This window comes from Nomascus leucogenys, chromosome 12 (genome assembly GCF_006542625.1).
Source record: "Nomascus leucogenys isolate Asia chromosome 12, Asia_NLE_v1, whole genome shotgun sequence".
Lineage (NCBI taxonomy): Eukaryota > Metazoa > Chordata > Mammalia > Primates > Hylobatidae > Nomascus > Nomascus leucogenys.
The window spans coordinates 12,985,306-13,007,519 of record NC_044392.1 but is presented as its reverse complement, the minus strand read 5'-3'; the positions used below and the strand labels follow the sequence as shown (position 1 = coordinate 13,007,519).

At 56.2% G+C, this 22,214-nt stretch overlaps 1 protein-coding gene across 11 annotated transcripts in view; it reads left to right on the top strand.

Annotated features, from left to right (window-relative positions):
- SLC6A9 (solute carrier family 6 member 9) overlaps positions 1 to 22,214 on the top strand; it is a 35,593-nt gene that overhangs the window by 12,120 nt on the left and 1,259 nt on the right. For 3 of the 11 annotated variants that reach the window (XM_030823727.1, XM_030823729.1, XM_030823730.1), the window contains exons 3-13: positions 8,500 to 8,656; positions 9,273 to 9,404; positions 11,255 to 11,525; positions 17,037 to 17,169; positions 17,376 to 17,510; positions 17,606 to 17,709; positions 18,375 to 18,612; positions 18,704 to 18,838; positions 18,947 to 19,046; positions 19,135 to 19,235; positions 21,938 to 22,108. In XM_030823727.1, the coding sequence (XP_030679587.1) occupies positions 8,500 to 8,656; positions 9,273 to 9,404; positions 11,255 to 11,525; positions 17,037 to 17,169; positions 17,376 to 17,510; positions 17,606 to 17,709; positions 18,375 to 18,612; positions 18,704 to 18,838; positions 18,947 to 19,046; positions 19,135 to 19,235; positions 21,938 to 22,108 (1,677 nt within the window). Of the gene's footprint in view, positions 1 to 2,079; positions 2,359 to 2,818; positions 2,951 to 8,214; positions 8,256 to 8,499; positions 8,657 to 9,272; positions 9,405 to 11,254; positions 11,526 to 17,036; positions 17,170 to 17,375; positions 17,511 to 17,605; positions 17,710 to 18,374; positions 18,613 to 18,703; positions 18,839 to 18,946; positions 19,047 to 19,134; positions 19,236 to 21,736; positions 22,109 to 22,214 lie in introns of those variants that run through there. The other 8 variants (XM_030823726.1, XM_030823736.1, XM_030823734.1 and 5 more) reach the window with 8 other exon arrangements.

Here is a 22,214-nt window from a genome sequence, read left to right as displayed (position 1 = left end):
TCTGAGGCCATCCTTAGGACACTTGCTTGAGCCAAGGCCTGTCCCCATCTTCCCCAAACCAACATGGAGATAATAATGGACCTACCTCATGGGACAGCTGGGAGGACCTAATGAGTTAACATATGGGAAGTTAACTTGTACCATACTAGGTGAGTGCCCACAGGGTGACGGGCTGTCTGTAAGCAAGTGTGCCATGTATGCTGAGCCAGGACAGTGCCTGGCCCACAGCAAGCACTTACTATGTATTTTCTATTACCATTATTACTAATGCTCACTAGATTCAATGATTGGCGGGTGGTATCCCCGTTTTAGAGATGGAGAAACTGAGATCCGACATGTTAACGGACTTGCCTAAGGTTATATATGGTGAGAAAGTGACAAAGCTAGGGTTTGAACCCAGGACTGTCAAACTCTAAAGGCTGTGACTTTTTATCTTATTTTAAAATTTATTTTTTTTAATTTTTTGAAACAAGGTCTCACTTTGTCACCCAGTTTGGAGTGCAGTGGTGTGATCATAGCTCACTACAACTTCCAACGTCTGGGCTCAAGCAATCCTCTCTCCTCAGTCTCCTGAGTAGCTGGGACTATAGGTACACACCACCACACCTGGCCGGTTTTTTGTAGAGATACGGTCTCACTCTGTTGCCCAGGCTGGTCATGAACTCCTGACCTCAAGCAACCCTCCTGCCTTGGCTTCCCAAAGCACTGGCATTACAGGCCTAAGCCACTGTGCCCCGCCTGTCTTTTTATTTTTATTTATTTATTAATTATTATTATTATTATTTTAGAGAGAGAGTTTTGCTCTTGTTGCCCAGGCTGGAATGCAATAGCACGATCTTGGCTCACCGCAACCTCCGCTTCCCGGGTTCAAGCGATTCTCCCGCCTCAGCCTCCCAAGTAGCTGGGATTACAGGCATGTGCCACCACACCCAGCTAATTTTGTATTTTTAGTAGAGATGGGGTTGGTCTCACCATGTTGGTCAGGTTGGTCTCAAACTCCTGACTTTGTGATCTGCCCTCCTCAGCCTCCCAAAGTGCTGGGATTACAGGCGTAAGCCACCGCACCTGGCCCTGTTTTTTAATTTTAAAAGTCATCCTGTGCTTGACAAAACTCCTTATGTTCCCTACGGGGTTGCCACACTCACCAAACTCACAGGAAAGCTGTTCTTACACCAGAATTCATGCACATGTCCATCTGACTGATATTTCCTGAGGTCCTACGGTAAGCCAGGCCTTCTGCTGACTGACCAGTTTCCAAAGGGCCTGACACCTTCCTGGCACCGGAACACATATGCCCACCTTCCGAGCCACTGGTCTGCGGTATCTTGGGGTCAGCAGGAGACTGGCCAGTGTGTGTGGCCTCAGAGAAAGGGACTGGAAGGGTCTGAGTAGCATCCCACCACAGTTGTGGTGACTACAGTCATGGTGACGACAGTCATGGTGACGACACCACTGGACCTACCAGCCCATGCCACACACACTCCCAGACTAGCACCTCAGCTTCTGGGCATCACAGTGCAAATCCTCACGGGTTTTTATTCCACAGTCCCCCTTTGTCTGGACTCTGGGATGACTGCCCCCTTGGCTAATGCCGTCTTTGTCCAGACAGGTGACAGCGTGGTTCGCTAGGCCAGGGCTTTCTTGCATGGTCAGTCACATTCTCCTAGGAAGACGCCCCATCACCCTGGCAGGTTGGGAGTCCCCATCTCTGGTTGGGGGGGGTCAGGTACAGCCCTAGGGCTTGGTTTCTCCCAGCCTGCACCCCTCCGAGGAGCCTGAGCTGCTCCGGTGCTGCCCTGTGGACTGTGCCTTCCATCCTCCTGCCGGTCACCATCCAGGGCCCAACAGGGCAGACCCCATCACTCATCAGACACCCAACTACCCTACCAGCAGCCCACCCAGTGCTAGGCCTGTGGGCTCAGACAGCGTCTGGTCAGCTCTGTGGGGGGAGTGAGCCACCCTCTCGCCTGCTCTGCCCCACTCTGTGTGTGTGTGTGTGTGTGTGTGTGTATGTGTGTGTGTGTGTGTGTGTGTGTTGTTCCAGTTACTTGCTGGGAACAAGGGAAAAACACAACAAACCCCACATGCCCCACTCCAGCTCTGGAGCACCCGTGCTGGGCTGCATGGGGACTGGCCGGAGGGGCAGGGCCAGGGGAGGGGGTAGGCAGAGCTTCGGGAGGAGATGAGGTGAAAGTAATTGACGCTGCCCAGCCCGGCAGTGGGAGAGGCAGGGGATGCGTCAGTGTCGCGCTGGAGCTGGCAGAGGTGTGAATGAGCGGCAGAGACATGCGGGCTGTGATCGCTCGCCCCGGGATGGCCGCAGCTCATGGACCTGTGGCCCCCTCTTCCCCAGAACAGGTCAGTCACCTTCCAGGAGGTTGAGCCCCCTCCTTGGTGCCAGGCAGGCTGAGAGGCTGGGCTGCGGGTGGGGAGAGGGGCTGAGTGGTCTGTGCCAGGGAGGGGCAGACACAGCCAGCAAGCAAGACAGACACCAGCCAAAGTGACCCAGAAAGTTGCAACTGTGCAAAGGAGTGCAGGAAGAGTTAGCTGTGTGGCGGGGGCGAGAGGGAGGAGAGTGGGGGTGTGAGGGCTCCCCCAGCCCAAGGACCTGCTGAGAATCTGCTCTGTGTATCAAAGCTGCATTGTCCTAGCTCCCGGGGAGACGGGCCGGAGGTGCCCAGGAATTGTACTAATCAATACAGCCTCATTGTCTGTGCCACGGCAGTTACTCCTATGGGGAGAGTGGGTGAGGGGGCAGGGGAACGTGGTACATGGTTTCAGTGGCAAGGGATGGGGGAAGGGGATGGGGCAAGAGTCTCAGCTGGGAAGAGAGAGACCCCACAGAACATTTTCCAGGGTCCAGGGCGAGTGCCCGTATGGGCTGGGAGCCGGTGTGTCCTCATCCCTGGACGCTGGGGACGGGTGGAGATGTCAGCGGATGGCAGCGAGGGTGAGGAGACTCAAAAGCTACACTTCTCCCCTGTAGGACATCCCGACTTGACCTTCAAAAGGCAAGAGAGGGAATGTCCTCCGAGGTGATGTGGGATGGGTCTGGGAGGAACAGCACGCAGGGCTGCCCTCAAACCTCAGTACTGCTAGGGTCAAGAACCAAAGCCACTTTCCAGAGTGCCTGCCTGCTGCTAGCCGGTGAGGGTAGATGCCGCCCCCAGCCGCTGCAGCGCAGGACAGGACCATTGCCTCCAGTCTTCCCTGCTGGGCTTGTCTGGGGTGGGAAGCGAGGAGCTGGCCAGGGCCCACCCAGGGTCCTCCATCACTCTCCCCAGGGCCTGGAGTGGAGCCTGGCATGCCTGGGGGTGCCAGTCATCTGTCTGCTGCCCACAGTATTGGCAGTTCCCTTGCTGCCAGTCAGGGCTCTGCCATGGATAAGCACAAGGCGTGTTCTTGCCTCTCTCATCTGCTATATGAAGGCCTGGACTCTGAAGGCACCTGGAGTCCTGAGAGGTGCCCAGAGATGGCTCTGAGGTTTGCCTTGAGGCAGGAGGCACGAATGGCCACTGGGGACTGCTCGGCCCGGGGGAGATTTTCCCATGTTCTGCCCTTCCACCCCTGGCCCCAGACTCTCCCGTATCCAGGTAACAGGCCAGAGATCAGAGCTGTGGCTGGGTCTCTCTGCCCCTACTCAGTGCCATGTAGGTGAAGGACAGAAGATTCTGTCATTGCAGGGTAGGTGCTGCCTGTGGGCCAGCCTGGGACCTGCACTGATAGAAGAGAACAAAAACTGAGGGGTGCCTGGCAGGAAGGAGGTCGTGGGGTCTTCTGAGGCAGCCACAACTTACTGTAATGGCTGTTCTGTCTAGATTCCCCACTGGGGCTTAGAGAAACTTGCCAGTGATCTGATTTGGCTCAAAGTCCGTCTGGGATGTGAGGTCTTGCCCATTCTCCTCCATAAAGTTTGTCTTGGATGGGACTTCATCCCATGAGCAAACCCTGGGGCTGGAGAGTCCTAAACACAAAGCCTGCTGGGTCCCAGAGGGGCCCGCCCAGCCAGGGCAGCTCCAGGATTCCTCAGTGTCCACCCAGAGCAGGAGGGGGAAGCTCACAATTCACAAAAATATCCACTGGACACTGATCTAGGAGGCGGGAGTCTCACACCAGAGCAGAGTCACCGTCCAGGGTGGAGAGCCGGGCTCCCTGAGTCTGTGCAAGAGCAAAAAGCAGGAGTGCATCCTCGGGCTGGCCCGGTTCGCTCTGGGAGTAGGCTTTGCCACTGCATGTCCTCTTTACCTTTTTCTGTATTTTCTAATTCTTTTATGATAGCTTATCATGCTTTTATAATCAGAAAAAAAGGGCAAAATTTTTTTTTAGTAATCTAGAAAGCTAGTGGGAACTAATGGAATGTACAGGGGAGAGTCAGAAATAGCAAAATTCCAGGTGAGGGAGAGCTATGGAATACGAGTAGCTGCTGAGGCTGTCTAGCCTGGGAATCTGGCAGATCCATTGAAAGTGAGGTTATCTAGTTTATGGCCATACCATCCTGAACACACCCGATCTTTTCTGATAGTGAGGTTATCTAGTCTGTCCCCTGCTTTAGTAGACAGCAATGCTGAGATACCAAGAGTGGAAGTGGCTTACCCAGGGCTCTACTGGAGGAGCGGGCCCTAGAGCACCAGGGCTCTCACCTGCACTGGTGTCCCACCTCTGCCAAGCCCAGGGCAGAGTGGGAGATCTGGATTCTGCCCTCGGAGCTAAGCAGAACAGTAAATAAGCCGAGCAGAGGGCTGTGTAAAGGACTTCTGTAAGTGACTTTGCTCAGTGTGGCTCTCCCAGCTAGACAGGGAAGGGGTGGGAGGCTGTTAAACCAAGAAAGATCATAAGTCCTTGTGCCAGGGTGGACACTGCTGTCTCAATGACTGGTTCTAAGGGTAAGGGAACATCTGAGGGGTGTGTGTGTGTGTGTGTGTTTGTGTGCGTGTGAGCCAGCTCACCCCACCCCGCCATGGAAGGAAAGCCTCCATTCCTTCCATGGCTGGGAGAGCTTGGGGACAGGGCAGGCTGGTCCTGTCCTGGAGACCATCCACTGCGCCCATGGCAGTGGCAAGTGGAGGCTGCTTTGTCCTGGCAGTGGCCTCTCAGAGCTGCCAGGAAGGGTGACAGGGCACATAGGGGCTGTCTAGGGAGCCTGCAGAAGAGGGGGCCAAGCCAGAGGGAACCATGCCGCTATGGTTTAATTCCCCACTGAGATGTGAGCAAGTGAGTGAGGGTGAGCAGAGGGGGGCAGATGGTGGTGATGGTGGTGGGGGGTAGGAGAAGCCTGGAGCAGAGCCCGTCCATGGGGCTGAGCTGGCTCAGGCAGATGGGCAGCCGGTCTGAGTCAAATCATGAGCACAAAGGGATTTTTCCGTGGGCACCTCAGCTGATGACCACTGCAGGGACAGTTCATATCAGTGACACAGCCATCCATCCAGCAGATCAAGAAAAACTAGAGGCTTAGAATAGGAAAGATTATGCAAGGAGGGAAAAAAAAGCCATACAGTATTGAAAAAGATTTAGCTGCTCAGGAGGGAAGTCAGAGGGTGGTCAGAGGAGATCTGGACAAGGAAGGGAACTAGAGCACCCAGAAAGTGCCTGGATTTTTTTTTTGGAGAGTCTTTCCTCCACTTTGCTTGGAGAAAGGTAGGCTTGCTCTGTCCTCCGCTGAGAGCTCAGCCCTCCTCAGCCAAGCCACCTGAGCGTAGACAGCCCTGGAGTTGAAGTCAGAGACCAAGCCTGGGCCAGGTTCCCGTGGTCGGAGCATCATGGTGCTGGGACCCAGGCCCAAGCAGAAGTGGGTGCTGCTTCTGCAAGGATCCTCTGCATACAGCAGACCTTTGGTGTTGTCAGGAACTTCCTGCCAGAGCCCCATCGCCAACCCCGGTTCAGCCCCTGTCCTGGGGGCTGTGGCCTCCCTGGGTTACAGCCCGCACGGCTGAGCTGGTTAGCACACGGCTCATTAACGGAGCAGCCGCTGGCTCTTGAGGGCTCAGGCAGGCGGCTGTCTGTGGCACGTGGTTGGAAGCATCACCACCTTCCCCGTACCCCTACCATGCCAGGGAAGGAGCAGACTTCAGGGATCCAAATGTGGTCCCACTTGGTCAGGGGCTACGGGGCATCTGTCCCTCATCCTGCTGGGAACAGGAGACAGGTCTTGATCTTCAAGCCTTGGGAACCTGGATCTCTGCAAAGCGCCTTGCCCTTACCCCACCCACGGGTCCATCCTGGACCATCAGTTGTCCCTTTTACAGCTGTAACTGCTGCTCTGTGACCCCATCCGTGTACTGTGCTGCTGGCACAATCAGGCATTGTGCCCCTAAGTAAACAACCCTGGGACAGAATAAAACTGGTATTGTAGGGTCAACATATAGGAGCCCTATTTGGCTGGCATTTGTTTGGGACCAGATAAACCACCCCCAGCAGGCCTCACACCCTCCAAAAAATGGCCCCTTGACTCTGTGATCTTGCCACACCTGCCCCAGTGAAGGCCCCAGGAGGTGGTGACATGCTCAGGCAGGGTTCTGTAGGGGCATGTCACAGAGGGCACACTCAGGCCGGGGACCACCCTCTACCAGGGCCAAGCATGTCTTCAAGCCTCTTCATCAGGGAGGCCTTCCTTGACCTCAGCCCTGCTTTCCTGCCTTGTCCTCCTTCCATACTCTTGTGATTTTGAGATGATCCCCTCTATGGTCACCCTGAAGCCGCATCTAAAGATGATGGGTGTATACATTTCATTGGTGGCTTGCACCCCCACTAGACTTCCAGCTCCAAATGGGTAGGAGCTCTCTGCTGAAGTCCTACTTCCCGGCACAGTGCCTGGCACATAGCCGGTGTCAGTAAATCTGCCATTGCACGAATGAATCAACGAATGAATGAAAGAAGGCTTGTTTAGCCACTGATTTGCTCTGGGTGCTCCTTGAAGGAAACCCATGGTCCCTGGCACTGCGCCCCTGCCCTCTGTGGAAGGTGTGAGGGTCACATCTCGGCAGGGTCGATGCCGGATTGAGTGCACAGGGTGGCTGCCCCACAAAGCTGTCTGTGCTGCAGTGCCCACCCATCAGGCCCTGGTGCCTCCTTTGCCCACATTCCCACCTGTCCTATCCAAGGCGCCTGGGGCCCAGGGAGGCCATTCGTTCCGTCTGTGTTCATTCATCAGCATCAGGGTCTGATAGCATTTCACCTGCACCAGGCTGCCTTGCTTATTGGCCAGAGTGACTGCTGTCGAATATGTCTCTTTCAAGCAGAGGGTCAATGTCACATCACTGGCATCTCTCTGAGGCTACGGGGCTCCATCTCTGATGCGGGTCTGTCTGTTTCTCAAAGGGGAATAGCTCACCTCTGGGAGGCCGTCTCTGGCACTAAGGTCTCTCTGTGTTTCTGTTGGTGACACTGAGCCCCTGTCTCCTTAGTGAGACCCCTTGGGGCCCTCGGGCTCTGATTAATTTCCTGCTCACTGTAGGAGGGAGGTGGAAGGGGCATGGCACTTATTAAGGGACTTCTTTAACCAAGGGACTTGCAGAGCCAGTTCCAGCTTTTGGGCCTGGGGTTCCACAAGGGGCTGTCCTCAGTGGGGCCCAGGCCACCAGCCCAGTCCTGCGGGCCCCACATTCTTCCCTGGGGCAAATCCCCGCATCTGCCTCTCCTGACCTTCGGCCCCCTCCCCTGCAGGTGACGCTTCTCCCTGTTCAGAGATCCTTCTTCCTGCCACTCTTTTCTGGAGCCACTCCCTCTATTTCCCTAGCAGAGTCTGTCCTCAAAGTCTGGCATGAGGCCTACAACTCTGCTCTCCTTCCCCAACTCATGGCCCAGCACTCCCTAGCCATGGCCCAGGTCAGCTCCCCAGGGCCGCTCCCCAGCCGTGGGCAGTGTGGCTAGCTCCCCGGACCCTCCCACCTAGAGTCCCAGAATGCCCTCCCCAGGTCTGTCCCGGCTCAGCAGCTCCCCCATTTCCCCCCAGCCCTGCCCACTCTGTGCCCCCAGGAAGAAGCCTTCAGCTGGGGGAGGGGTCTAACCTCCCCTCCCCCACAGTCGCCTGCCCAGGGGCAGCGTGCTCAGCCTGGTGATGTGGTAGGCGACGGGTGGGGGGGCTGTCTGGACACAGGCCCCTTTGTGCCCAGCCTGACTTGGCTGCTTGGTATGAGGCTCAGCTGCTCCCAGATCCTTACCCAGAGGGGCAAGGGGAGGTTTTGGAGGGGCTGGGGGGCTCCTGGCCCTAGCTCCCTCTTCAGTGTGCCGCCTCCCGGATGCTGGCAGCAGCTCCTCAGGTGGGCTGTGCACCTGGCACTGGGTGCTGTGGGGCTGGTGAGGGAAGCTCTGCTTGGCGCCCTCTGGCAGCCACTACTCTCTGCTTCCCTCCTCTGCCAGGCCTGCCTGAAGCTCCTGCCAGCAGAGGGGAAGCCCGGGGAGGGGTGTTGGAGGGTCCACGGTTTTCCTGCTGGGGGAGGCCCAGAGGGTCAGGCACGGAGCACAAATGCCTTGCTGATGGTAGCTTCTCTCCTGTCCCCACAGAATGGTGCTGTGCCCAGCGAGGCCACCAAGAGGGACCAGAACCTCAAACGGGGCAACTGGGGCAACCAGATCGAGTTTGTACTGACGAGCGTGGGCTATGCCGTGGGCCTGGGCAATGTCTGGCGCTTCCCATACCTCTGCTACCGCAACGGGGGAGGTACCCAGTGGGCACAGGGCAGGGACCACCCACTTGGGTAGAGCCCACCCACCAGGGCCTGGGCCACCCTCTCCCTGGCACAGACCCACTCCAGATAAAGGCTGGCCTCTGGCCCCGGCCTCCTTCGCCCCCATCCCTGGCTTAGGCACCCTTTGCCTAAGGCAGGCCACCCCAGGCCCTGGCAGTCTGTTGTTCAGGCCTGGCCCTGCCAGTTGGCCCCCTTTGAGGTGAGGAGAGGTGAGAAAAGGACCTAACCCCCACCAAGCCTCCCTGTTCTGTTCCCTGGGGTTCAGCAGCCCCCCTAAATGGTTCAGAGATTTTGAGGATCTCAGCAACTTATGCTTGTGAAATCGCTTGGTTAAACCATCAAATCCCACCCAAGTATGGAGGCTCTGGGGCCTGGATTCCACTCCAAGCAGACTTCCTGAGAGCCTCTGTCAAGTTGAAAGCCAGGCTGGGGGTGGTGTGCCTCAGCCCAGGCTCCTGCTCAAGCCTGGCACACCCCTCCCTGGGTCCTACCCAATCTCGAAGGTTTTGCTGTTGAGTTCTGAGCAGGAAGCCCAGGGTGAGATCCCTCCAAGCCCACTCCTGAGCCAGACCTCTCCCTGCCTACCAGGCGCCTTCATGTTCCCCTACTTCATCATGCTCATCTTCTGCGGGATCCCCCTCTTCTTCATGGAGCTCTCCTTCGGCCAGTTTGCGAGCCAGGGGTGCCTGGGGGTCTGGAGGATCAGCCCCATGTTCAAAGGTGAGGCCTGGGCGGGGCACTCGCTCACACACACACAAACACACTCGCTCACACACACACACAAACACACTCGCTCACACAAACACACTCGCTCACACACACACAAACACACTTGCTCACACAAACACAGTCGCTCTCACTCACACAAACACAGTCGCTCTCACACACACAAACACACTCGCTCACACACACTCGCTCACACACACTCGCTCACACACACAAACACACTCGCTCACACACACACAAACACACTCGCTCACACACACACAAACACACTCGCTCACACACACAAACACACTCGCTCACACACAAACACACTCGCTCACACACACACTCGCTCACACAAACACACGCTCACACACTCGCTCACACACAAACACACTCGCTCACACACACGCTCACACACACTCGCTCACACACATGCGCTCACACACAAACACACTCGCTCACACACACAAACACTCGCTCACACACACTCGCTCACACACTCGCTCACACACACAAACACGCTCGCTCACACACACACACTCGCTCACACACACACAAACACACGACGGCTCTGAGGGCCGTGCCAACTCGTCCATCTGTACAAACACGGCTGACCTCTGTAGAGCCCTGATGCTGACCCCAAGCCCCATATCAATGGCCTAAGCCATGGACGCATGCTGGGACCCATGTTTACTTGGCTGCCACCCTCCCCTTCTACCACGTGTACACACAAAACTCCTTTGCGCCCCCCCCGCCCCCCTACCAAGACCTTGACCTGGCCTTCCTTTGGCCCTCCATCTCAGCCTGCCCCTTGGGCCCTTAGAAATTATTAACCTCGGGCCGGGCACAGTGGCTCACGCCTGTAATCCCAGCACTTTGGGAGGCCGAGGCGGGTGGATCACCTGAGGTCAGGAGTTTGAGACCAGCCTGACCAACATGGAGAAACCCCATCTTGGCCGGGCGCAGTGGCTTACCCCTGTAATCCCAGCACTTTGGGAGGTCGAGGCAGGGGGATCACAAGGTCAGGAGATCGAGACCATACTGGCTAACACGGTGAAACCCTTTCTCTACTAAAAATACAAAAACAAAATTAGCCTGGTGTGGTGGCAGGCGCCTGCAGTCCCAGCTACTCGGAGGGGCTGAGGCGGGAAAATGGTGTGAACCCGGGAGGCGGAGCTTGCAGTGAGCCAAGATCGTGCCACAGCACTCCAGCTTGGGTGACAGAGGGAGACTCCATGTCAAAACAAAACAAAACAAAAACCATCTCTACTAAAAATACGAAATTAGCCAGGTGTGATGGCGCATGCCTCTAATCCCAGCTACTCGGGAGGCTGAGGCAGGAGAATCGCTTGAACCTGGGAGGCGGAGGTTGCGGTGAGCCGAGATCGCGCCATTGCACTCCAGCCTGGGCAAGAAAAGCAAAAACTCTGTCTCAAAAAAAACAAAAAACAAAAGAGGCCAGGCGTGGTGGCTCACGCCTGTAATCCCAGCACTTTGGGAGGCCGAGGCGGGCAGATCACGAGGTCAGGAGATCCAGACCATCCTGGCTAACACAGTGAAACCCCGTCTCTACTAAAAATACAAAAAAAAATTAGCCGGGTGTGGTGGCGGGCGCCTGTAGTCCCAGCTACTCGGGAGGTTGAGGCAGGAGAATGGCGTGAACCCGGGAGGCGGAGCTTGCAGTGAGCCGAGATTCCGCCACTGCACTCCAGCCCGGGTGACAGAGCCTGGGCGACAGAGCGAGACTCCGTCTCAAAAACAAAACAAAACAAAAACAAAGAAAAGAAAAAAAAGAAATTATTAACCTCACCTCCTCCCGCTGGATGCTGAGGCTCCTCCCCCCTGCCCCTCCCCTCCTGCAGGCGTGGGCTATAGTATGATGGTGGTGTCCACCTACATCGGCATCTATTACAACGTGGTCATCTGCATTGCCTTCTACTACTTCTTCTCGTCCATGACGCACGTGCTGCCCTGGGCCTACTGCAATAACCCCTGGAACACGCGTGACTGCGCCGGTGTGCTGGACGCCTCCAACCTCACCAATGGCTCTCGGCCAGCCGCCTCGCCCAGCAACCTCTCCCACCTGCTCAACCACAGCCTCCAGAGGACCAGCCCCAGCGAGGAGTACTGGAGGTGAGGCACCTGCAGGACCTGGGGTGGGGGGAACGTGGTGGCAACCCTGTCCCCACTGGGCAGCCATCTGAAGACAAAGTAGAGTGCCTGGTTCAGCCTGCTGCTGGGCTGGGAGAGGGTAGAGGTGAGTGAAGAGTTTAGGAGAAGAGCCTGATGTACAGAAAGCAATGGAAGATGGAGGCCGGACGCGGTGGCTCACGCCTGTAATCCCAGCACTTTGGGAGGCCGAGGCGGCGGATCACGAGGTCAGGAGATCAAGACCATCCTGGCTAATACAGTGAAACCCCGTCTCTACTAAAAATACAAAAAGAGAAAAAAAATTAGCCGGGCGTGGTGGCAGGCGCAGGAGAATGGCGTGAACCCAGAAGGCAGAGCTTGCAGTGAGCTGAGATTGCGCCACTGCACTTCAGCCTGGGTGACAGAGCAAGACTCTGTCTCAAAAAAAAAAAAAAAAAAGAAAGCAATGGAAGATGGAATGTTGAGTTGCAGGATCTTTACAGAGCAGCCGTGAGGAAGGCTGTCAGAAATCCAGCAAACCAGCCTTCAGGGAAGACTCAGGGGAAAGGGGGGAGATCCTGGGGAGAAGAAGAGTGTGGGCAAAGGCTCTGTCCCAGATGAGCAGAGGCTGGCCCCAAGGCTGAAGGGAGCCTGCTCTGATGAGAGTAACAGGTGTGGGGAGAATGCATGGGCTTCAGGTGGCCTAGGAAGTGGCACTGCCTTCATAAAGAACTTGCCAGGATTAGGGTTAGACTTGATGATGCAGAACAAAAGACACCATGGAAGGTCTCTGAGCAGGGGGTGCCGTGATCAAGACATCCTGGCACATTTTGTTCAGAGGCAACAGAGAGACCAGAGTCTCAGGCCATCCTGCTGTGCCCTTCACCCACCAGCTGGAAATTCCCCGTGTCTTGCTGGGGAACCCCTGGGCAGAGGGCTTTGGGGGCATGCTGGCAGGCCTCCACCATTTATTCCACAACATTCATGCCTCTGCTCTGCCGGGCCCTGTGTCCCCATGGTAGGTATGAACGGCCCAGAGCCCCTGTCCTGAGGAGCTCACAGGGCAGTGGGGAGACAGACTGCTAATCACAGTAGGGCAGGTGCCTCGGTCCAGGTATGTGCAGGGGTGTCATGGGGACACAAAGAGGTAGTGCTTGGTGCTAAGGGGATGGGGCAAGACCAGGCAGTCAGGGCTTCCCAGAGAAGGGGGAGAGGAAAGTAGAGAGATTGGGAACCACATGAGCAGGTGAGCAGAGGCCAGAAGGAGGCAAACTGGAGCTGGGGTTGGGAGCAGGTGGGACGCTGAGTGACAAGACAGAAGAAGCCAGCAGGCATCATATAACACAGGGCCTCCCATGCCAGGCTAAGGATTTGAGGATTTCTTTCTCCACATGTGATGGAGAACCATGGCTGAAATGCACAAGGGTCCGAGGATACCGCAAGTCACCGCAGGGCCTCTAACCCAGGCCCGAGTGCTCTGACCCTGAAGGACCCAGCTTCCCTGTGCCAACCTCTGGGCTGGGCTGTAGACACTCAAAGACAGGTAAGACGGGGCCATTATTCTCAAGGACCCAGAGCATAGAGAACACAGCTGCTGTCCCCCAGAGGGGCATGGGCAGACTCAGGCACTCAGTTACCAGACAAGTCATTTCATTTGTCTTTTATTTTTTAATTTTTAATATCCTAACATTTATTTTCTTTTTAAAAAATACACCTGGAATTGAATGGACAGATGATTTCTTTTTTTTTTTGAGACAGAATCTCGCTCTGTTGCCCAGGCTGGAGTGCAGTGGCACGATCTCAGCTCACTGCAACCTCCGCCTCCCAGGTTTAAGCGATTCTCCTGCCTCAGCCTCCCTAATAACTGGGATTACAAGCACCCGCCACCACGCCTGGCTCGTTTTTGTATTTTTAGTAGAGACAGGGTTTTGACATGTTGGCCGGGCTGGTCTCAAATTCCTGACCTCAGGTGATCCACCCATCTCGGCCTCCCAAAGTGCTGCGGTTACAGGCGTGAGCCACCACACCCAGCTGATTTCTTGAGCACTTACTAGGTACCGGGTACTGTTCTCAGAGGGGAGAGAGGGCAGGAAGACACTGTCCTCACGGAGCTGCTGTCCGACGGGAGAACGAGCAGATACGGCCGAGTGAGGCGTTTTACTACATTTGAGGCATGATGTGGATGGGGCAACTTGATCTAGTCTGGGGTGATGAACCTTCCTGGAAGCTCCCAGAAACACAAAGCCTTGTGCAACCCCACCCCCAGATGCTCCAGTGGCGGTTGTCCCAGGGGCTGACTGCCAGAGATTCCCAGCCCTGGGCCCACCCAGGGCAAAGCTCTAGAGATTTTATCCAGTAAAATCAGAGGGGAAGAGCCTTCAAAGAAATCTGACTGGTGGAGCCGCTGCACTCTACACCCCAGCGCGGGCTGGAACCAGGCCTGCCTAACTGGCCACTGTCCCATGCAGGATACCTTCCCGGCAGCACGGCTCCCTGCTGCCCTCTCCTGGAGATCCAGGGAAATGGCCCTGAAGAGGGCAACCCAGGCTGGCTTCAGCAAGGGAGGAAAGGAAGCACCCTTATTGTGCCAGGCATATTATCTAAGTAGATATTAGTATCCATATTTTCAGATTCAGAGACTGCCATTTAGAGGGTAAGGAGCTAGGCAGCAGTCGCTGTGTCAGAATCTGTGTGCGTTGCGCCCGTCTGGTGCTGCTGTTGCTGGGTGTGCCCGGGTGAATTAGGTGGGGGCGGCTGTGCAGGTGTTTAGTCCACACTCTCCAACGACCCTTTGGACAGCTGCGCGATCTCACTGGAATGCCACAAAAACCCTGTTAGGTAGCTTGTGTAGGGATTTTTAAAATCACCATTTTACAAATGAGGGAAGCTAATCAAAAGTAAGATGAAGAGACTCTAAATCGAGAGAAGCTCAAAGGGCAGATTTCTGAGCCCACGTCTGCCTCTCGCCCACTCACCCTTCTCACTCAGGGTCCTCCCCTCCCTCGCCACCCTCTTCACAATCTTGCCTTCCAGTCCCCTGTGCTGGTCTGATACCTGCTACTGGGTCCTAAACTCATGACCAGGCCTTCTCACCTCTGCGGTCCCTGTGGGGCCCAGCTCCTGTCCCCCAGGGTCTTCATGGCAGCTCTGGAGTCACACAGACCCCTCTCAAATCCTGGCTCTGCTGCTTATTAGCTGTGGCCTTGGGAGGTCATTCACAGTCATTTGTCCATGAAATCGGGCGGTCGTGATACCTACCTGGTTTTAAAGACATATGAGATAATGCAGCCTAAATCACTAAGACTGCTGATAGGAGCTCAGGCAGCACAACCACAGCCCCTGTGGGACCTGTTCCCAAGGGTCCTGTTCTCGAGGCGCTCACCACCTGGCTGGGGAAATAAGATTTGTCATGTGGAGACATTTTTAAAGCAATGCAGAATAATTCTGGAGATGTCATGTGTCAAGAGGCCACTTGTAAATATGTTGGGTTCCAAATGTCCTTAGGCTGTTTGATCTCAAAAACGTGTGGTCCAAAACCAAAACCAAACAAAAAACAGAATATGATGCCATAAAAATAAAGCTAGAATTTGTCATTTGGTTTCCAGGCTAGCCTTTTAAACTCTTCAGTCCCTAACACTGTAATGCTATATTCTTGCAGTCAAAAATAATATAGGCCAGGTGCGGTGGCTCACGCCTGTAATCCCAGCACTTTGGGAGGCCGAGGCAGGAAGATCGCTTGAGCCCAGGCATTCGAGACCAGCCTGGGCAATATGGCGATACCACATCTCTACAAAAAATACAAAAATTAGCTGGGCATGCTGGTGCACACATGTAGTCCCATCTACTCGGGAGGCTGAGGTGGGAGGATCGATTGAGACTGGGAGGTCGAGGCTGCAGTGAGCCATGATTGTGCCATTGCACTCCAGCCTGGGCTATAGAGCAAGACCCTGTCTCAATAATAATAATATAAAACACTACCTGTTTAGCATGTATGGTTAGACAAAGTATTAAAAAATCCTTCAGGCCAGGCACGGTGGCTCACGCCTGTAATCCCAGCACTTTGGGAGGCCGAGGCGGGGAGGTCACCTGAGGTGAGGAGTTTGAGACCAGCCTGGCCAACATGGTGAAACCCCCGTCTCTCCTAAAAATACAAAAATTAGCCCAGCGTGTTGGTGCACACCTGTAATCCCAGCTACTCGGGAGGCTGAGGCAGGAGAATCGCTTGAACCTGGGAGACGGAGGTTGCAGTGAGCCCAGATCGCATGAATGCACTCCAGCCTGGGTGACAGAGCGAGACTGTGTCAAAAAAAAAAAAAAAAAAAAAATCCTTCAAACAAGAAATGGTTTCTTTACTTTGAATGCTGGTGCTGGAGGTAGAGCAGTTGTTCTCTGCCCTCTTCCCTGAGAGCTGGGGAGATGCCCCTGCAGGCCTGTATGCCCAGCACCCAGCACAGGGCCGGGCACATAAATGTCTGATTGATCAAAAGATCACAGCTGGTATGGCATAGGGTGCCAGATGGAGCCACCCAGAGGGGAGAAATTTGGGTCCAATTTTTTTTTTTTTTTTTTTTTGAGATGGACTTTTGCTTTGTTGCCCAGGCTAGAGTGCAGTGGCACAATCTCTGCTCACTGCAACCTCCACCTCCTGGGTTCAAGCAGTTCTCCTGCCTCAGCCTCCCAAGCAGCTGGGATTACAGGCACCCGCCATCATGCCCGGCTAATTTTTGTAGAGACGGGGTTTCACCGTGTTGGCCAGGCTGGTCTTGAACTCCTGACCTCAGGTGATCTGCCCACCACAGCCTCCCAAAGTGCTGGGATTACAGGTGTGAGCCACCACACCCGGCCAGAGTCCAATCTTTACTGAGCATTCCACTGCTTCCCTCAATTTATCAGAGATAGAGCTAATTGGTGCACGTGAAATGCTCACTGGTGGCTTCCTGGAGGACCCACCTGACCTCAGGTGATCTGCCTGCCTCAGCCTCCACAAAGTGCTGGGATTACAGATGTGAGCCACCACACCCGGCCAGGGCCCAGTCTTTACTGAGCATTCCACTGCCTCCCTCAGTTTATCAGAGATAGAGCTGATTGGTGTAGGTGAGATGCTCACTGATGGCTTCCTGGAGGAGGTGACACCTGATAGGATGAGGAAAAGGCATTCCTGAAGGGAGAAATGTGCAAACAAGGACCTGGGCTGAGCCCAACCGGGGACAAGGAGATCTCCTCGCGCAGGGACTAGGAAGACCACACAAGCCTGGGGTGTGGCCTCCAGGAGCCCTTGAAGGGCCTGGGAAAGGCTGCAGAGCAGTGGACTGTGTCGGGCTCCCCAGGGGCTGCAGCAGGTGGAGGGGACTGGGCCGGCCAGGGCCGGGCCCCTGAACTAGCTCCCATGTCACACAAGGTGGCTGCTGGGACCTCATGACAAAGGAGGGTACAGCCCGGGTGGGCCCTGGGCATTGGGAATTTGTTGCTGGGCAGCGGCGGCTGGCCCTCAGTGACAGAGTCTCCCCTTCCCAGGCTGTATGTGCTGAAGCTGTCAGACGACATCGGGAACTTTGGGGAGGTGCGGCTGCCCCTCCTTGGCTGCCTTGGTGTCTCCTGGGTGGTCGTCTTCCTCTGCCTCATCCGAGGGGTCAAGTCTTCAGGGAAAGCAAGTACCCCTCCCCCAGCAGGGTCTGTGCCCACCCAGAAAGACCCTGCCCCCTACCTGGGTTATGTGTGTGTTGCAGGGAGGGGATGCTGAAGGGACTCCAAGCAGGAGAGGGACCGAGGGGCTGGTGGTGATTAGGGAGCCAGGGTGGTGGTGCCCAGGGGAGGGGAGAGCCCAGAAGAGTCCATGGAGCCCTCTTGTGCCAGGTGGTGTACTTCACGGCCACGTTCCCCTACGTGGTGCTGACCATTCTGTTTGTTCGCGGAGTGACCCTGGAGGGAGCCTTCAGTGGCATCATGTACTACCTAACCCCACAGTGGGACAAGATCCTGGAGGCCAAGGTGGGAAGTGAAGGAAACCGGAAGGGGGTTGGGGAGGGGCCAGGGAGGTGCCTGCCTCTGCCCACAGCTCCTCCCCCGCCGGTCCCTCCCTGCAGGTGTGGGGTGATGCTGCCTCCCAGATCTTCTATTCACTGGGCTGCGCGTGGGGAGGCCTCATCACCATGGCTTCCTACAACAAGTTCCACAATAACTGTTACCGGTGAGTGCTCCCTGCCGGGCTGAAGCTGCCCCCTTCCTGCCCTCTCTGCAGCCTGATCCCGGCTCCAGCACAGCCGTGGGCCCACCAGGCCTCCTTTCCCCTCATGATCTTGAGGTTCTGGGAATACTGGTTCTGGATAAAGTTGTTGGAGAATGGGGAGAGAGGTTTAGGCAGGAGAGAGAGGAGAGATGGGGACAGTGATGTCCCAAGGGTCTGTGAGGACTCAGGCAGCTAAGGCTCACTTTAAAATGCCCAGAACAGAGCAGAAAAGGAGTTGGGGGCCAGGCCCAGCACTTTGAGAGGCCAAGGCAGGAGGATCACTTGAGCCCAGGAATTCAAGACAAGCCTGGGCAACATAGCCAGACCCCATCTTTCTTTATAAAACATAAAAAAGAAAATTAGCTGGGCGTGGTGGCACACACCTGTAGTCCCAGCTACTTAGAAGGCTGAGGTGGGAGGATTGCTTGAGACCAAGAGGTCAAGGCTACAGTGAGCTGTGATAGCGCCATTGCACTCCAGCGTGGACAACAGAGTGAGACCCCGTCTCCCACCCCCCAAAAAAAGAGTTGGGGGCGCCTTTGTTCCTAGAGCCTTCCGTGTCTCCATGTCTCCTCTTGGCCCAAATTGGGGAGAGGGAAGCTGAGCTCTGTTTTCCTCCCCATCAGGGACAGTGTCATCATCAGCATCACCAACTGTGCCACCAGCGTCTATGCTGGCTTCGTCATCTTCTCCATCCTCGGCTTCATGGCCAATCACCTGGGCGTGGATGTGTCCCGCGTGGCAGACCACGGCCCTGGCCTGGCCTTCGTGGCTTACCCTGAGGCCCTCACGCTACTACCCATCTCCCCGCTGTGGTCTCTGCTCTTCTTCTTCATGCTTATCCTGCTGGGGCTGGGCACTCAGGTACGAGGTGCAGGACGCGGACCAGAGGCTTGGGGAAGGGAGGGAACAGGAACAAGGGGCAGGTCCCCGATCTGACAGCCACATCCTGCAGTTCTGCCTCCTGGAGACACTGGTCACAGCCATTGTGGATGAGGTGGGGAATGAGTGGATCCTGCAGAAAAAGACCTATGTGACCTTGGGCGTGGCTGTGGCTGGCTTCCTGCTGGGCATCCCCCTCACCAGCCAGGTAAGAGCTGAGTAAGGGAAGGGCTGGCCTAGAGTTGCCAGGACGCGCAGGGAAGGGTGGGGGAGCCTGGGCTGCAGGACCCTCCCACAGCCGCCCGCTGTTCCCCAGGCAGGCATCTACTGGCTGCTGCTGATGGACAACTACGCGGCCAGCTTCTCCTTGGTGGTCATCTCCTGCATCATGTGTGTGGCCATCATGTACATCTACGGTGAGCACTCGAGCCTCTGGCCTCCCGCGACCCGGCCCTTGGCCCACCCACTCTGTCCTGCGGGCCTGCTGACCCCCCATCTCTCCAGGGCACCAGAACTACTTCCAGGACATCCAGATGATGCTGGGATTCCCACCGCCCCTCTTCTTTCAGATCTGCTGGCGCTTCGTCTCTCCCGCCATCATCTTCGTGAGTTCCCTGGCCGGCCCCTCCCTTCCCCTGCTGCCCCTTGGCCATGTGTCCATCTCTTGGGACCCAGCGGAGGGACAGTGAGAGCTCCCGCACCTGGCCGGAGCTCCATACCCATGACTGGCCTTTGGGAGGCTGAGGGAGGTTGGAGAGAGTCAGAGAGGCGTGTGGCGACTCAGAGCTGCCTGGGCCCTGGCCTCAGGTTAGGAGGGGAGTGCCACAGCCTGTATTTGACTGCAGACATTGCTCAGGCATTCCTGCCTGGCACCCCCGGGGACTCAGGAGTCAACATCGATAGCGTGTCAGCCTCTGCCTGCTGGCCTCATCTCCCATCCCTCTAGGGAGGGTGTTCCAGGGCCTTGGCTATGTGGTGGGAACCAGTGTTCCCGCAGCAGCCCAAGGCTGGTAGACCAGGCTGTGGAGTCAGATGTCAGCTCTGCATGGGGGCAACTTTGCAAGCCTTCCGGGCAGTGAGGTGGGCGGCTGGGGAAGGGGAGTTCCAGGTTTTATGAATATTCAACAGCTGAGAAATTCCCATCAGGGAGCTGAATTGGTGGAAGGAATCCACCATGGCAAGGAAGCAGGCACCCTCCACACACCATTCCCATGCAACCCGCGATAGAGCCCTCCAAGGTGTCATTGTTATCCCCACTTTACAGATGAGGAAACTGAGGCACGGGGATCAGTAATTGGCCCATGGTCACACAGCTAATAAGAGGCAGAGCCACAGTTCAAATCAGGTAGTCCAATTGCAAGCCTGGGCCAGCGCCACACTGGAAACACCTCTGCAGGAGGGAGGAACGGTCCAGGGGCCAAAACCGTATGACTTGGCTCCTTCCTGTTTGGGGTGGGATTCGGGGAAGGCAGGTATTGACAGTGTAATGGTCATTCCACAGAGGACAGGCAGGGCCACCTCCCAGTGACAGTCAGAGGGCTGGCCCAGTGGCCCGGGCAGTGTTCAGAGCCACACTCTTGTCATGCTTAATGCCTCGGTGGCACAGGGGGTTCAGCACCGGATTTTCCCTGTAGTTCATGTTTCTGCATAAAGCCCCATGGAGAGCTGAGGCCTCCACCTCGTAGGTTGTGGGATGTTCCCGAGCCTGGCACAGGCTCCCCCTCTGGCCACTGGCCCAGCTTTGAAACAGGAAGAACGGAAGTCTCAGTGGTGGGAGGCAGGGGAGGGCAGGAACCACCACCCCAGAGTGGGGAGCTCAGCCTCTGCGGCTCAGAGGGTCTCCCAGCATTCAGACTAGATTGATGTCTTGGGGAGAGACCAGGGGCACCTGCCAAGGGCAGGGGGGAGGAAGGAGACAAGCACAAGAAGGATCTGTAGGGGCAGCCTTGGCTGGGATCTGGTGTCTCCACAAGATTGAGGCACAGTGGGCGGGGCCCTTCCTGTGCCCAGAAAGCCAGGCTGGAGTTACCTTTAGGGGATCCTAGAGTCCTCTCCTTGGGGTAACTCCAGCCTGGCTTTCTGGGCTGTTGTGTTTTCTCTGGGGGCTTTCCTTTTTCATATTTCTGGAAAGCTCTTTTTGACAAACTCCACCCTTCTGTCAGCTCAAATAAGGGATTTGTCCACACGTAGGTCAGGATCTGTTCCATTCAGGAAACCTGTTAGAAGCTCCCATCGTGTGCGGTGTCCCCGGATGGTCCCCCAGTTTGGATGTGGGTCTTGCATTCTAGAACATGGCCCTGTGCTCCAGGATGCGGCTGGAGGCTCAAGAGGAGGGTGCTGGGACCCCCTCCCCCCGCCAGGCCCTCTGGGTCGCCCGCCAGCCACTGCCTGTGTTTCTGCCTCCTTTCACTCCTTTTGTTACTGTAGCCACAAGTTTTATTTCCAATCTCACTCATCTCTTTCCAAGGAGGCTCCCTAGAGCACTGCAGCCTGACAATCACCATTTCTAGCCCATGGAGCTTCCCCAGGCTGAATGTCCCTGTCTCCACGGCCGTAGACAGGCAGGGCTTTGCCCTACCCTCTTTCCATCCTCCTCTTCCTTCTCTGCACAAATCAGTTCAAATCAACACAAGAGACTGTGGCAGGCACTGTACTGGGCACTGCATCACCAGAGTTGATGCAATCCCAGGAGCTCCCAGGTCTATGGGAACATTAAACCAAGTCACTCTAAGGGAAGCAGGTGGAAACCGCCGTGGGGAGGCCGTGCAGAAGGAAATGGAGGAAATCTGGGATGGCTTCTTGAAGGAGAGGGCACTGGCATAGGGTTTGACAGAGGAAGATGCAGAGGATGATTCCCCAGAATAAATGAAGAGTGGGTGGGAAACACTGGGTGTGACTGAAACACCGAGGGCGGGGTAGTGTGGCCGGCAAGACAATTTGAGGTCACACTGCCAGGTGACAGCCTAAAGGCCCAGGATGTGGCCTTACTTCAGTTGGCCACGGGGAGCCATAGCGAGCAGAACTGACTGATTCCAAAGGTGGCAGCAGCTTGACTGTGCTCGGCCAGTTCAGGACTGTGGCAAAGACAGACTTCTCCCTTCCGCAGAGGCTTCCCGCTCACCGAGCTCCGGCCCCCTGGCCCTGCCTGCTTCTTCCACGGCCCAGATGTTGACAGCTGTCCCTGTTCTGCCCCAAATGCCCTTTTCTAGTTTGGGAAACCAGAGAGGAAAGGGTGCTGGTAGAGGGATGGCCTGGGGTCTGGGCTCTGGGCCGGCCTCACGCCCACTCCCACACCTGCCCCGTGCAGTTTATTCTAGTTTTCACTGTGATCCAGTACCAGCCGATCACCTACAACCACTACCAGTACCCAGGCTGGGCCGTGGCCATTGGCTTCCTCATGGCTCTGTCCTCCGTCCTCTGCATCCCCCTCCACGCCATGTTCCGGCTCTGCCGCACAGACGGGGACACGCTCCTCCAGGTGAGGGCAGGGGCAGGCTGGGTAGCCAGGCGAAATGGGAGGGGCCGGCTGGAAGGGGCTTAAGGGCTCCCTCCTGACGTGCCCTGCCCCTGTGCCCCATGCCTAC